This window comes from Spermophilus citellus (assembly GCF_964194105.1).
Source record: "Spermophilus citellus genome assembly, chromosome: 4".
Classification (NCBI taxonomy): domain Eukaryota; kingdom Metazoa; phylum Chordata; class Mammalia; order Rodentia; family Sciuridae; genus Spermophilus; species Spermophilus citellus.
Window position 1 is genome coordinate 45,021,426 of NC_138185.1, and position 16,690 is coordinate 45,038,115.

The following is a 16,690-nucleotide window of genomic DNA, read 5'->3' on the forward strand; positions in this document are numbered from 1 at the left end:
AGTTTTACTTGTTTTGGAACTTTATGTAACTGGAATCGTACCGCATGTGCTCTTAAAACTCTGACTTCTTTCACTGAACTTTTTTGTATAGTATTCCACTTTATGAATAAATAACAATTTGTTTATCTATTCTATTGATATTTGAGTTGATTCCAATTCGGGGCTATATTAACTACTGCTGCTATAAACATTCATGTACATGTCCTTTGGTGGACACAGTAATATAAGAGTGGATTACTGGATTATGTATTTAATATTCAACTTTAGTAGATAGGGCCCCACAGTTTTCCAGAGCGATGATATCAGTTTGCGCTTCCACCTAGAATATGTGAGAGCTTGGGGTGCTCCATTCTCACCAATGCTTGGTATTAGCAACTTTGTCACTTTAGCCATGTGGATGGTTGGGTTAATTGAGAATTTCTGAAACTATTATGGGTGAAAACAGGTAGGAATACCTGTATGTTCTGACTCAAGTACTTATCTCAGCATTGTAGGAATCAGTGATAGGAATTCTTTAGGTCTCACAGACCATCTTTAAATTCAAGGCTAAAGTCATGGGAAATTCTGAGCTCACCACCAGTTCACTGAGAAATATTTAAGGAAATTATGAAGTTACAGAAAGAATTATTTGGGGGAAGGAGATGAAATAAAGGATGAAGTAAAATAACCCAGAAATTATGGGGAAATATAAATGTAAGTACCTTTTATTATTTCTGCATTTGGATTTTAAGATTTTTACAGCAGAAAAAAAAATGTCAGTGAAATTCCTCCCATTTTTATTGTCTATTGCTTTACTTTGTCTGGTACTTATATGCAGAAATATTCATCATCTCTGAATTGATTTGGCCAAGGCCATTAACTGCATCCTAAGTAATAAATGTATGTGCCAAAATATAATACAATCACTTAGAATACTTCTGCATCCAGTACAATTTTCCATATTTAAAAAAAAAATAGGTAAGTCCTCAACTTCATGACTTCAAACACAGAACTTAAAGTCATTTTATTTTATTCCTTTTTCTACCTTTTTTTCTTCAAATGGTAGACTATAATTTATTGATTTTATTTCTTTTTGCTCTTTTTAAGATATTGGAGAATAAATTTATAAGGCCATTTGGAATTAAGGTCCAGTCACTGAATGCAAAGTCCCTTTGCATTCTGACCTCTTATGCAGTATTTGTGTCCTGTATAGTGTTTGCCAGCAAAACAAATATTTTCCTCTCCTTCCATATCTGGAAACCTGCCCACACCACAGTTCATCATTGTTCCAGGCTTGGGGCCCATGCTCAGGTCTCCCACCATCTGTAAGCAGCCTCTCTCCTCGAATCAGTCACACCTGTAAAAGAAAGATTAGTTTTGGGGCTGGGAATGTAGCTTAGTATGTGCAAGGGCCTGGGTTGAATTCCCAGGACTATAGAAGGAAGGAAGGAAAGAAGGAAGGGAAGGAGGGAGGGAAGGAAGGAAAGAAAGATTGGTTTTCTTCCTTTGTGGGTTCTATTCTGTTCAGTGGAACATGGGAGACTCACAGGAACCATTTGCTACTGCATATTAGATTTATCTTGCAAATTCTCGGGTCCCTTGAAAAAAGTGTTTGGTATCCATTCAGGTTATGGTTGCTTCTTACACATGGTCTATTTTGAAGAACTGAACGCGCACATTTCCACTCATTCTTGGGTGCCTGTCATTGCCTGCCTGTGCACATTCTTTCTCGAGATAGCAAAAACAGAATAGAGAGGTTCCTTGACTTGGGTCAAAATTGCATTCTCAGTTGCAGATCTATTGTGTGAAATACCCAAGTAATACCACAGATGTGGCCACTCTTTCCCTTAGTGGAGGTGGGGTTCGTGGGATGCCTGGTGGAACATGGCTTTGTTCATAGAGCAGGTCATGTAGCAATCATAGTTCCATGGTAAGATATTCTTCTCTCATGCTAATTAAGGATATTCTGCTATGACCAGTCCGCTCAGTTTTCCCTGGATTATTCCCAAAGGTGCTTTCTTATTTGAAACCACCAGGAACATTTTGAGTATGGTTTCAAGGAATTCTATAAACATTGACCAACTCTTTGATCATATCGTTAACAGTGTGGCAAGAATTAAGTTGAACCTAAGGGAAATATTTAGGGTGCTGTATCTATGTAGTGGAGTCTGAAGATTTTACACAACCTGAGAGAAGAAAGAATTGTAAACAAGTGAGTCTTTATATAAAGAAACGAGGATATAAAAGATGAATTCAGGAGTATACCAGATGTCCAGGGGGAAGTAGATAATTCCCAGTCAGAGACTTGACATCACCCTTAAAGAATGAGTTAGGTAGGTGTCAGAACACCTTTTGAGTCACATGTTCCAAAGAGCTATTTAATGTGTCTCAATTTGGTGATATCTGTAATATTTGAGAAAGTTTTAAAAAGTGCATTTAAGATTTCTTTTTTTATTATTACTAAAAGTCGAATATGTAGGTCATAGAAAAAGCACATAGCAGAAAGTATTAATACAAATGACCTGAATTCACCCATTAAGAGAGAACCACTTCTGCTAGTTCATTGGGTGAGCTGTTTTATTTCTTTGAGGTATACCCTTCTGATGTTTTTGCTTTGCATAACTAGACATTGAAATGGTAGCTCATGCATGAGTTTTCGCCAACTGACAAGGTCGTTTTTGATCATTTGGGAAGTGCACTGGTCCTAGAAAAAAAAAAAACTCTCTCTCTCTCTCTCTCTCTCTCTCTCTCTCTCTCTCTCTCTCTCTCTCTCTCCTTTTCTTTTCTTTTCTTTTCTTTTTTCTTTCATTGTAGTGATGAACTCAGGGAGATCCACCCCTGAGCTATATCCCCAGCCCTTTCTATCTATTTATTCATTTATTTTTGAGGCAAGGTCTTGCTAATTTGCCCAGGCTACCCTCAAACTTGTGATCCTCCTGCCTCAGCCTCCAGAGGACCTGGAGGCCTATGCCTCCTTGCCCACCTGAAATTGATTCCATTTTCTTTGAATGGTAGCACCTTGCAAGTTAGTGGCTGGTTTCCTCTATCAACAGTAAACTTCAGACCTATAATTTTATAGCACCACATGCTAGGATTATATTAATTTAAGACTGTTGTTGTTTGTTTTTTTTTTTTCCCCAATGATAGGGATTGAACCCAGAGTGCCTTTTACATGCTGGGCGAGTTCTCTACCACTTAGCCACATCCCCAGTCCTATTTTACACTCTGCACGCTTTGTCTCCCTCCTTTATTGGCTCTGCCACAAATATCTGCCTAGTTAAAATTCAGTGGATGAATTAGTGGAGCTAGGAAACAACACCAGCGTAGCCAAAGGCACTTAAATACTGGAAACTGCAAATCCAGGGAATGCTTGCCTTTCTGTGAAACAGTGTGCATGCCACTGCTCTGGGCTTGAGGGCAGCGGGCCGGGACTGGAGCCTGCCTGGCTCCTTCCCTTGCCTGTTTTCAGCTCCAAGGACAACCAGGACAACAGGTTCTTTGTTTCTATTTCTTACTTTTACAGGAACGAATGAATGCCTCTGCCAGCGTTGACTCCATATCTGCCCTTTTCATCTCTAGCGGGAGAATCAACAAGAGGAAGTTCCTAAGCAAAGTCACCACCCAATCTTTCTCCTCTCATGAAAATTGCCTCCATGCCCCCTCCCCCAGGCAGCCATGCCATGCAGTCTTATTTCTAGTTTCTATGTTCTTTTTTTCCTGTTTTCCACAGGAGATAGAACTTAAAAATCACGGAAAGCCTTCAAAGTCTTTCACAAAAATCCTCCTGCAACATGCTTCTAGAAATCTTTTTCAGGAAGTTGTTGTTTCTTCCCTCAAAAAGCAACAGCCCTTACTTAGCCCTGCAGGAATCCCAAAATATGTTACTGATTCTTTTTCCTCTTACATTTTAAGGGGACAAAAAAAAAAAGAGAGAGAAAAGGCTTTAAAGAATCAAAGTATCAACCTGTATGTTTCAGAAAACTTCAAAAGATTGGGGCTGGGGATATAGCTCAGTGGTAGAATGCTTGCCTACTGTGTCTCTCAGCACCGAAAATAACTAAGTTAATAAATTGGAAAAATAGGAATTCAGGAATTGGATCCAGTTCTATCTTTTTTTTTTTTTTTTTTTAAGGAGGGGGTGGTTACTGGGGATTGAACTCAGGGGCACTTAACCACTGAGCCACATCCCCAGTTCTATTTTGTATTTTATTTAGAGACAAGATCTCAGTGAGTTGCTGAGGCTGGCTTTTGAACTTGAGACCCTCCTGTCTCAGCCCCCCTAGCCACTGGGATTATAGGCAAGTGCCATAGTATCTTGCTAGTTCTATCTATTTTTGTTTGACTTCAGATAAGGAGTTAAATTTGATGACCCCTGATATTCCTCCAAACTCAGCTGAATATGCAGTGATCTTTACAAGAATATCCTCTCCCTCAGTCCTTTGCAAAAGCACCTTTCACATCTTGGATGGCAGATAAAAGATTTTCTCAGCTCACTGGCCAATTTCTCTGCTATAAATGGATAGCATTTGTCAGTCGGTCCCATGATAATCCAGAATGAACTTGGGCCTCCTTTCTTCTTCAGATGTTAATATTACAGAGTGGCAGTTTAATCCAACTTCAAACTCTAAAGAATTACTTTCACATCTGAAAGTGTTAAGCAATTATTGAATATCATCTACCAGGTATTTTTGATGTGGAAGCTTTTCTTGGAGTCTTTTGTTGGTTCTGTGTATGTATTTAACAGCAATTGGAATTGTTCTTCTGCCAGAAATTTTAGTATTGGTTGTTCTTTCTACCTAAGTGGCCTCTTCTATTAACATTTGTCCAGAAGCAATTGATTCCCAGACCCACCACATCTCCTCTCTCAGCCCTACTAAGCCCTGGGCTCATCTCCCACCAACCTTGATGTCTTGGCCACTGCTAAGTATTTTGATAAAAGGTCAAAGATCTACTGCTGCAAGAGTAAAACCACACAACACCAACATCTGTCTGGTCCTTAATTCTTTTTTTCCTTTCAGTACTAGGGATAGAACCCATGGGCTCACTCATGCTAGGCAAGTGCTCTACCCGTGAGCTACAAACACAGTCCTTGGTCTTTAACTCTTAAGACAACCCCTGTATTGGCCTTTGGTAGCAAGAGGCCTGGGTCCTCTAGCTGTGTCACCTCCCAGGTTGTTCCTTTCTTGCCAATGTAGCTGTTTGAGACAACTCCATGTGAAAAGGCTTTTGTGAGTCAAATGAAGCTGAGGGCTCTACCTGGGCAGAATGAGGACAGGAGGTCCCAGAGAGGCAAGATGTCCATGAAGCCCCTAAATGGATAGCATTTGTCAGGGTCCCACGATAATCCAGAATGAACTTGGGCCTCCTTTCTTCTTCAGAGGCTTGGATCAAATCCAGGGCCTTATTCATGTTAGGCAAGCATTCAGTTCCTGAACTACATCTGCCCCTGACACCATTCCTTTCTTTTGTTCTGTTTGAAAATTGAGGATGGTAACAACCAGAGCCCAAGGTTGAAACTAGCTAGATCCTAATGGTTTATAAGGAACTGCTGAGAGACATACTCTAAAATTCTGTTACAGCTCTCATAATCTAATCATTTTACCTCTGAATATTCCTGCATTAACTGGAGCTTACGTGGGAGTGACACTTCATATCCAAATCATAACAGATATAATTTTATAAAAAAATTATCAACCCTTACCAAAAAAAAAGCCACCTTGATGTTAATTCATTCACATTTTCGAGAGATGGATAGTTTAGATTTCAAGCAAATGAGAACTTGTTGAGAATAGAATGCTAAAGACCCCCTAGCTGTGTGTACAGGGGTCTCACTGTGGGTTTCTCTGGATATAATGAAGTGCACTTGCCTTACCCAAAGGACATTTTCCTGCTGATACTATCTTCTAGTTTCTCCTGTGCTAAAAGCAAGCTGCTGTCTGTAGAATCCTAAATCTCTTTCCAGTGCTAGAATAAGGCATTCTGTACTGGGTTTTTTTTTTTTGTTGTTTTTTTTTTTTTCCAGTGCTGAGATTACACCCAGGGCTCATGTACACTAGTGCACACTAGGCATAGCTGGGGACTTAAAATGAAAGCACTTCATTAATGTCCTATGTTGGTGGTCACAGAATTAGAATTCTAGGTTAAAACTGATCACTGGCTTTAACACCCAGAGCCCACCCTTTACCAGCTGACCTGAGGCTAAACAGGGAGCCCATGGGAGAAATTCATGAGCAACAAGGAAGGAGGTGATAAAACTTTGGATTTGTTATTCTGGAAGTATTGGAGCTGCCTCCTCTTCTTGCCCCAGGCTCTGAGATGGCCAAAGGCCAGAGGACTTTTAGTAGCTGTGGTGACTCTTGTCACCCATTTCCTGATAAACACACAGACAAGGACGCCTTGTCTCCTGAGAATAGAACTGAGCAGTCTGTTTGTTAGGGCCTGGCAAAAGTAAAGCCTGAATCAGAGGCTGTGAACCTTACAATCTGGAGCTCAATCCTACTCAGGCTCCTGGTCATCCTGAAAGCAGGTATTTTACCAGTGTCTGCCCTGAGCTTAGCCCGAATATGACCTGGGGGTGAGGCCAGGCTAGTAAGAGATCCATATGATGCAGAATAAAGAGGGTAAAATGCCTCACAGGTGTACAGACAGTAGATAAGGGAATTCAAGGCCACGGGATTACTTGCAGTTGAAGGACCAAGGGGAGACCAACCACTAGGACTTGAGTGCCATTTTGACAGGTAGGCAAGAGACAGGTACGTCAATGGACATTCAAGAACTGCTTAGGGCTGGGGGAGCAGTCCATTGGTAAAGCATATGCTTAGCGTGTGCAAGGCCCTGCGTTCTATCCCCAGCACCAAATTAATTAATTAATTATAATTAAATTAAACAAAAGCAGCTTAAACTCAGCAGAGAGGAGACAGAACATGGCAAAGAGAGGCTTTTACAAAATGAACTTCCCCCTGGAATCCAGTTTTCCTCTTATTTGTATGCCATTTTTACCATTAATTTGTATAGCTTTCTTTAAACTGATCTACATTTTTCATGCATTAATATTCATTTGAAAGGTAAATTTAATATCTTTGCCATCGTTGGGAAATAGTTATATATATATATATATATATATATATATCAATATATATATATATCATCAAAGGACAGGATTACAATAATTAAAGGCCTTATTTTTTATTCTAGAATCAAGCAACATATCATCCCATAAAATAAAAGTTTCAATGAGTTAGTTCAATGGACTGAAAGATTATTTGAAGAATGCAGAAACAAAAGCAAAAAAAAAAAAAAAAAAGGACTGATTTTTCAAAACTAGTTTCCTTGTAAGGCAGGAACGGAAAGACAGAACAGTAGAAAAGTAACTGATTGATTAACATCCGGTTACTTTGTGTAAAGATGAAGGCAGAGGAAACTTCATTCTCATGCCAATTGAAACTGTCCGGTTTGGCTATTATATATATATATTATATTGGAAGGACAGATAATTTGGTTTTGGTTTGACTTTTAGCATGAATGACCCCATTTTGATTTTTAGTCTGTCCACTGGGACCTGAAGCAGGAACTTAAACCATAATAATGGACCCCTCTAGTTTTACTTAATGGTCCTACACCCTAAGTCTGAGGGCAGAGCCACCCAGAGCGTGCACATCTGCCAAGATCTTGTACTGATCTTAACTGACGATAAGAATTCGGTGGTTGGCTTTGTATCTCACCCTCTTGAACTTTATTTTTGCTATTCAATAGCTGATCTATGAGTCTTTTATCTGAAAGGTTATTGACTGTATTCCCTGGGCAAGATTTTTTCTCCCACTGAAATAATCTTATACCAATTTTTTTTAATGTATATTGCCAAATTGTCTCTCATTTATTTGAAAAGACTGGACTCTAAAGTCAAAACATACACTTCAGATGTGTTTTGGGGGATGGAACTTGGGAAGGGAGTGATGTATTAAGACAGACATGGGGGCCATCTTAATACACTTTTATCTATACCCTGGTCCTTAGGTCACTTGGAGCTACACTGGTACATACTGCTGTGTTTCTAGAATAGGAAAAAAAGGAGTATCCATTATTTGGAATCTGCTGCACATGATTTCTCTGAGATGAATCTGATCTATCAATTTTAATGGAACTTAAGTCCAAAGTCAATATGGCTGTCCCACTCAGAATGAGCTTTCTGTGGCCACTTAGCCTTCTACCTCTGCAGGCTACCAACATCTGGCCCTGAAAATAAAGGGAATCCAGCCAATGGAGAAGCCATTCGTTCCACACACAAATTAGCCTTACATCAGGTGTGACCCAAGAGTAGCTGGTGTTGGGTATCCCTGTCCTCCAGAGTGGATTGAATATTTACCAGCCTGCTTCAGAGCCATAAGGTCTGGATTTGATTGCAATAGAGACAGATATAGGAGGTTTTCCCATCCGTATTTATTTTCTGTCCCTAGAGACACCTGACATCTGTGGGGCAATTATGGTTTGTATATGCTTTTATATGTGCCTCGCATTGAATCTGTATCCAAGATTCATCTTCCTATGATGGCAGTCCTGCATACATGGACATGATGCTTATGATTGAATAAATGAATTTTTGCTCATAAAAACCCAGTGACATTGTAGATATTATTGCTTTTTCTCCAATGTGTTACTTTGAGACATTTCGATCATTATAGAAACATGGGAAGAATAATACTGCTAGATGTGAGGGCGATCTGGCTATCACATCTGTCACCCATTGGTTGCCAGGGTTGATTCAGTTGATCTGGCTGGCTAGATAGGTGTTCCCTTCCTCCCTCTCTACTCCATGTGCATCCCTCCCGAAGCTGTGCACTCAGTCAAAGAGGATGACCTTCATTCATAAGAGTAGCTACACTCCCCTGCTAGAACTTCCAAACAAGCTCTCGGGAATACTACTGCTTACCAAAATTTACCAATTGCTGAAACTTTTTACACTTGCTTTATCTCTGTGTTTTTTCCTTCATTTTCTTTTTATTCTTTGGAGGGTGATGGGAGTGTCACCCTGTGACACTTTCAAACATTTTCATGCTTTGCATATAAATTCATTGGTGTGTATATCCTAAGAACTTTTAATCATAAGAAAATTATCACATTCAGAAAAGTAAACATTGACACAATATTATCTAATATATACAAATATTTCATTAGCCTTTGTAGCTCTTTTAAAAAATTATGGTGTCTGTGGCTCAGTGGTATAGCACTCACCAAGCACGGTTCAATCCTCAGCACCACATAAAAATAAATAAACAAAATAAAGGCATTAAAAAATAAAAAAATACGGTGTTATGAAAGATCAAGTCCATGCATTCAATGTAGTAATCAGATTTTTATCTTCTTTAGTCTATAGTAATTTTACAATCTTTAGAAAAACATATTTTATGGCATCTGCCTTTTTGCAGGGCCTTGCACTTGCTAGACAAGTTTTCTACCACTGACGTACACTCCTAGGCAAACATCTGACATTTCTGAAGTTATTCATTTTGCAGAAAGTCCACCAAGATGGATTTGTCTCATTGTTTCCTCCTGAATAGATTCAGGTTTAACAAATTTATAGGCAGAAAGAACTACCTGGTTGTTCTCAGAGCCTCACTTTGTAGGTGTGTGATGTCAGGGTCTCTCCTCTTGGAGGGGTTAACATTGATCATTTGGTTAAGATGGTGTCCTCTGGGTTTCTCCACTGTCATATTACCTTCTCTCTTCATCAGTAATTTAGTGATCTATGGAGTGATATTTTAAGACCGTGAATATCCTGTTTCCTAACAATCTTTGACTTCTTGGTTTTCGAGTCCATGCACAATTCCTGCTTTCATCAATTACTACCTGTGGGTGGAGTTATTATTAGTTACTATTTTCAGAAAGTCAAGGCTCAGACAGGAACCTGAACAAGGTTTTGCCTGCCTGACTGAACTTGGAGAGGGACACCCTGCTTCTAGCCCTGAGGCTGGCACTCTGGCCATTCCCCTGTGACAATGTCATTATTAGAACCTCCTGGATTATATCACACAGTGGCTTACCTTATATAAATCACATATTCTTTGCCTTTCCTCTTATTTGCATGCAGACATCTGTCTTGGAAATTATTAATTCCTATTCATTTCAGCAGGTTCTGTCATAGGTAGGGTTCTTCAGAGCCAGAAACTGATACAGGGATTATTGTGCAAGTGATTTCTATTTTTTTAAAGAGAGAGAGAGAGAAAGAGAGAGAGAGAGAGAGAGAGAATTTTTAATATTTATTTTTTAGTGTTTTGGCGGACAAAACATTGTATGTGGTGCTGAGGATCAAACCCGGACCGCATGCATGCCAGGCGAGCGCACTACCGCTTGAGCCACATCCCCAGCCCCTGTGCAAGTGATTTCTAGAGGAAGGCTGTCAGGAGCAGTCTATGAAGGAGTGAGGAACACGGAATGAGACAGAGGAAGAACAAGGCAAAGATGTTGGCTCAGCCCTCACAGGGAATGTAGAGAGCACCCTAGAAGTTATGGGTGCTTAACTTCTTGAGATAAGAAACCTAGTGGATCATAGCCACAATTAATATGCCATCAGCAGGGTGTGTAACCCAGGCATTTCCAGAAATGAGGCTCTTGAGAGCTTTTAGTGGTTAATGCCCACAATAGCCAGAGCATAGGTACCTGGCCTGGTAAAGGGGCTCAGACTGGGATGATGGAATCCATAATGCACTCCACATTTCATTAATTAATTCTTTGCTGAAGGTTGTCCCTGATAAAAAGCCACTTTGCCCTGTAGTAACACACTATAAATCTCAGATGGCTAGCCAAAATCAAGGAGTAGTCATTTGCGAGGACAAGATCTTAATTTGTGGTTGCTTCTTTAAGAGGCTCCATGTATCTTATCTACCATCTTCCTGTCTGGGGCTTGGCTTTTTAGGCTGAGGTCAATTATTAGAACAAAGGCTTTTAGCATCTTGAAACAAGGGAGGAGTCACAGGATTTGCGTCCCAAAGGAAGGAAGAAGTGTCAACCTATTTCCTCACCATACATACAAGTGGCACAAATTGTTGTATTAGAGACTGTCATCTTTGGTCTTGGAAAAATATGGTCAACTGGAGACTAGAGGTGGCAGGAATGCATTTTTTTTTTTTATCTTCTAGGACTGGGGATCCATCCTGGGGCCTTGTGGTAGGCAAGCACTCTTCCACTAAGCTACACCCCAGTTGCAAAATATTTCTTGATCTGAGCTCCTAGAATTCCTTCATGGCATTCTTCCTATCCCCATTCCCCAGCCCCCTAACAAAACCAAACACCTAAATGGATCAGAGTTAACCTGCATCTTTTGTGCGTGGCTTTCAAGCAAGTACTGCATAAGGTAGGGTCCTCAGATTAATAGCGTCAGTGTCACCCATTGATAGTTTGTTAGAAATGCTGCTGTCTGGTCATGCCCTACCTGGAGAATCAGAAACCCTGGGGTAGAATCCTGGAAACTGGGGCTTCACAAACCCAAGGGGATCCCTACACAGGCTCTCAAATTTGGCATGTGCTGATCCTAAGCAGTGGTTGTAAACGTGGATGTGCATTGGGATCTCCTGGAGAGACTCCCACAAATTCTGATGTATGCTTCCCACCCCTCTGCCTCGACCATTTAATCCAGGTGCAATTTGGCCATTGTTTTTAAACTTTTCAGGTGATTTTTATGGGCAGCCAAGGTTAAGAATCACTGGTACAAAGTTAGCTTATGTGAAAGGAATTTTAATACTAGCTTCCTTTGGAAGAGTTTGTTCTTTTAGCTGCAAATATTCACTTCAAGATACCCCAAAATACTGGAATGGCATTTGCAAAATGAAGAAAATGTACCCAAAACTTGCACATACTAGAGAGGATATAAAAGATATATCTTCTTTTTTGTTTTTCTTTGTTGAGGCAGGATCTCTCCCTGTGCCCAAGCTGAGCTCAATCTGTTGAACTCAAGCAATACTCTGCCTCAGCCTCTCAAGTATCTGGGCCTGCAGGGGCTAGCCACCATGCTTGGCCTAACATAAATCTTAAATGGAAGCATGAGATTCTATAGATCTGAAGAAAGTTGAAAGACGGTTTGAGGGTAGAATGAGGTCTCTGGCCAGCCTATGTGCTAACATTGTCGCTCATGTGATGGGGTCTACACACTCAAACATAATCAGCATAGATTGGCTTTTTCTGTGTTCAGTCCCATGTCTTAGGAGCAAAGTTCCTATGGATAATATCACTCTTCCCATTCCCACTTTCCATTCGATTTCATTCTCCATCCTTCTCAGTCTTGGAGACTTTATCCAGGCCACACACTCCAGTTCCTTTGGGCTTAGATGTTTGAAGACTGTGTTCCCCAAGCTGAGCTCACTCACCCATTAGGACATGAACGGTAAGATCTGATGTTTCTGCTGGCTGCTCCAGGGCCATGTTGACAACCTGCCCCTTGAGAGCCAGGGAATTATCACTTCTGACTGTGGGAGAAGGAGAGAAATACCAGTGCCAAGTAGCCTTGTACTAGAATTTCAGCCCTTTCCTTCTAAGTAGGGGCATAACTTTGAAGAAGATACTTAACTGGTCTGAGCCTCCTGATCCTCTTTTTAAAAAATCAGAATCAAGCCGGCACAGTGACACACACCTATAATCCCAGAGGTTCCGGAGGCTGAGGCAGGAGGATCACGAGTTCAAAGCCAGCCTCAGCAATGTTGAGGTGCTAAGCAACTCAATGAGACCCTATCTCTAAATTAAAAAATATAAAAATGGGGCTGGAGATGTGGCTCAGTGCCCCTGAGTGCCCCTGAGTTCAATCTCCAGTATCCCCCCAAAACAAACAAACCAGAATCATAGTACCTATGGTTCAGGGCTATTATGAAGAACAAATGGGAGACTGTAAAGAGCCTCGCATATAGTACCATGTGGATACCAACAGTCCTGTGTTCTAATCCTACTTGTTACCCACAAAGTTGGATCAACACCAAAACCTTCTTTTCAATTTTTAGCTCTGCCATTGTTTGGCTATTGATAACCCTGGACAGCTCAGTAAAACAGGGATTAAGGGGTCCCTGACAGAATAGGTATCTAAGGAGGTCAATATGAGTTATTTATTGATATGATTCACATACTCTAACATTCACCTTTTTCAGTTAGTTGTGTGATTCATTCAGGGTTTTCCGTATATTCACAAAGTTGTACAACTATCACTGCTGCCTAATATCAGTACATTTCCATTGCTCCAAAAGAAACCTGGTACTAATTTACAATCATTCTCCATTTTCCTTTTCCTCCATTTCATGGTGACCACTAATCTACTGTCTGAGGAATTGCCTATTATGAACTTTTCATGTAAATGGGATATACATGACATGGCCTGTGTGCCTGGCTTCTTTCACTTAGCATAATGTCTTCAAGGTTTATCTATGTGTTGTTAATTCACTCTTTTTATGACTGAATAATATTCCATTGTGAGGTTAGACCACATTTTGTTAATCCATTAATCAGTTGATAGGCATTTGGGTTGTTTCCATTTGTTGGCTTTTATGAGTAATGTCAATATATTTTTATGAATAACAGAGCACCATGCCGCTGTGAGGTTCTACTATAAATAGGGGTAGTAAAAATGCTTAGATTTGGAAGAAAAAGCAAAATCCAATCATTCAGTTCCAAAATGAACATACATATGTGCATTTTGCCTTTAAAGTGGGGCCATATTTGTGCTTATGACGAATGCTATTGAACATTAAGACCCTGTGGATACCATATGTAGAATTTAGTATTTAGAATTCTGTCCTCAAAGGAAGAAATGGTTTATACCCAAAGATAAAACCTGAACTAAACAGTATTTAGAATGCATAGAGCCTTTTGAAAATGGGATTAGAAGAAGCAGGTTGGGTCTCTTGACTACAAAGTACTCTCTATTATAAAGTAAAATAAAAGACCTATCTGCCCGCAAAGCTTTCAGTCTTGAGTAGAAGACAATAAGGTGGTGACCCAAGATGGTGCATGTGTTCTGATAGGTCTGCCCTATGAGATTATAGGAATGGTCTCTTTGTTAGGGACATTAGAAGCAGCCATTTGACCCTGGCCCTTCCCTTTCTCCCAGCATGGTAAGACACAAGGATGGTGGCTATTCTGAAGAAAAGGATGTGAAGATCTGTCCCCGGGACTCTGGCTATGACAGTCTCTCCAACAGGCTCAGCATCTTGGACCGGCTTCTCCACACCCACCCCATATGGCTGCAGCTGGGTCTAAGTGAGGAAGAAGCAGCAGAAATCCTGCAGTCCCAGCCTCCAGGGGTAAGACAGGTTGAAGCAGCCAGGGTTTCTGCTGCCTTAAAGACAAACACTTGGAATTAGTTTGGGAAAGTTCTTGTTAGCTGGTAGGGAGCATGTTTCCTGGGATGGGTCTCAGCTGAAATGCAGGGAAATTTTGGAAACTATAGAGGCAGCTCCCAGGAAAAAAGCCTTTCACAGTTTTTCTTTCTGTCTTTGTCTGCTCTGTTACCAGGGGAGGTACAAGGTTCAACAGGGTCCAAGGTCATCTGCATAATGAAGAAGAGTGCCAGCCAGAGGCCATACACCTCACTTTTTGAGTCTATATATAGAGGATGAGCCTGATTCTGGGGTCCTCAATTGGCCCTGCAGCCCTCCTTTCATTCTGAGCCTGGGAACCCTTTAGGGCTCAGCCATCCTACTTGGGAACCAGCTTTCTATAATTCTATGTCCATAAACATGACTGCTCTGGCTACTGATGAGATTCTCTTTTTCTTCATCTTTCTTTCTTTTTTTTTTTTTTTTTTAAAGAGAGAGTGAGAAAGAGGGAGAGAGAGAGAGAGAATTTAATATTTATTTTTCAGCATTTGGCGGACACAGCATCTTTGTCTGTATGTGGTGCTGAGGATCGAACCCGGGCCGCACGCATGCCAGGCGAGCGCGCTACCGCTTGAGCCACATCCCCAGCCCTTTTTCTTCATCTTTCTCAGAGGCTTTTCATATGAATCAAAATTTGATTCAGTTTCTTCAAGTACTGTCTGTCCAAGACCATTATGTCATCAGGGCCACTCCATAACTCTATAGAAATTCCACAAAATATGTTATTCAATAATTCATATATTCTGTTTTGTCTGATATGGTAGCCTCTTATCCCATGTGACTATTTAGACTCTCATAAATAAAATTAGAAATTTAGTTCCTCAGGAACACTAGCCACATTTCCAGTGTCCATGAACCATAGATGACTGCCACATTGGATGGCACAGAAGAGAGAACATGTCTATCATTGCAAAAACATTCCTTTGTGCAGTGTCTACTTCCAAAAAAAAAAAAAAAAAAAAAGATGAGTACAACCATCACAGACTTAAAACACATGAAAATAGATAAAACTAAGAAACAGGTGAGGAGACAAGATGAGAATTCCTTCAGTAGCTGGCTGAGAAATGACATAATACTAGGGCACAAAACTAAACTTTTAAGTTTCCTTATAGCCTGAACCTGTCTGTCATTACTTTTTCACTTATAAGAAACAGACAGAAACAAACATTATTGAAACCTCTTTTGGAACATGCTCATGGTAATGAAGCATACAGTGTTTGATCATCCTTGTGGAGAATTCCTTGGCCGGCACATCAGGTTATTGCCACCAGTTTTGGTGTGTATAATCAGAAACCCCCTTCTGAAAGGCCCTGCTTTTTGCCAGTTGAGTTATCTGCTCTTGCATTTCTGCCAAAAATGCTGAAGCAAGACATTGCCATGTTGCCAGGCAACAGTTCCCCTCCCTGCCCAGCTCCCCACCTTCGGTAGGGCATGTGTATTCCTGCTGAGACCTGCGTGCAGAACAAGCTGGGCAGAATGTTCTCTCCATTCACCTACCTGATCCCTGGACAGGGCTTTCCTGGTGAGAAAGAGCAGGCTGAGGACAGTGAGGATGAAGTCAGACCAGCAACGGGAGCGATGCTTCCCCTCCAACAGTTGCCTCTCAGGGGTGCTTAGGCTCCTTACCTATCAGGATACTATTTTCGAAGCATCTGTTTCAATTTTGGGGTGGCCCAGAGATATTGAGTCTCCAGATAAATGAACTGGATGGATTCCACAGATGCTTCCCTATGGATACTAGGAAAAAAGAGAGCTGAAAGGTCTTCCTGGGTCACTCCTCACCAAATACCCAATTCCCATATTCACTCCCTCCCCAGTAAAGTATCTCAGGAGCTATTAACTTAATGTAATGAGAGTAAAGATTAGATGGGGGAAGTGAAGGCTAGAGAAAGATACAGGAGTGAAGACTCAGATGTCCAAATCCAGAAAATAGAAGTAGCTAAAGAAACACAACAGGAGAAGGGTCATATACTACAGGAGGGAGCTAGGACCTAGCCAATGCTACCACACAGCACACTCCAGAAAGCAGCACGTGGTTGGTAGGCCAGGCAGATGATGCCTACTGGAGTTACGCAGTACACAGCCTGCACGGTAGTATGTGGAGTATTTGCCTCTGCAGTGACATACCAGAGTGGTGTTCTGAGGTCAACACTGGGAGTTGGGTTAGTTTAAAGTACAATATTGGGACCTAGAAGGAACTGTTCAAAAGTGAACTTAGGAGTAAGTGGTTAGCCTTGGTTTTAACCAGGGTGAACATCAGAGCACACCCACCTCCCTTCCAATGGAGCAGCCATTTTTTGTCTCTGGAGGATCACACACACACACACACACACACACACACACACACACACACACATATTCTC

The 16,690-nt window shown here is 40.9% G+C and overlaps 1 protein-coding gene across 11 annotated transcripts in view; it reads left to right on the forward strand.

The window, feature by feature from the left end:
- Nucleotides 1–16,690, forward strand: part of RIN2 (Ras and Rab interactor 2) — a 233,097-nt gene that overhangs the window by 172,711 nt on the left and 43,696 nt on the right. For all 11 annotated transcript variants that reach the window (XR_014021324.1, XM_081288791.1, XM_081288782.1 and 8 more), the window contains one exon: nt 14,060–14,252. Coding sequence is in view for 10 of the 11 variants with exons in the window: in XM_081288782.1 (XP_081144908.1) it covers nt 14,060–14,252 (193 nt within the window). In the remaining variant the exon portion in view is untranslated. The remainder of the gene's footprint in view (nt 1–14,059; nt 14,253–16,690) is intronic.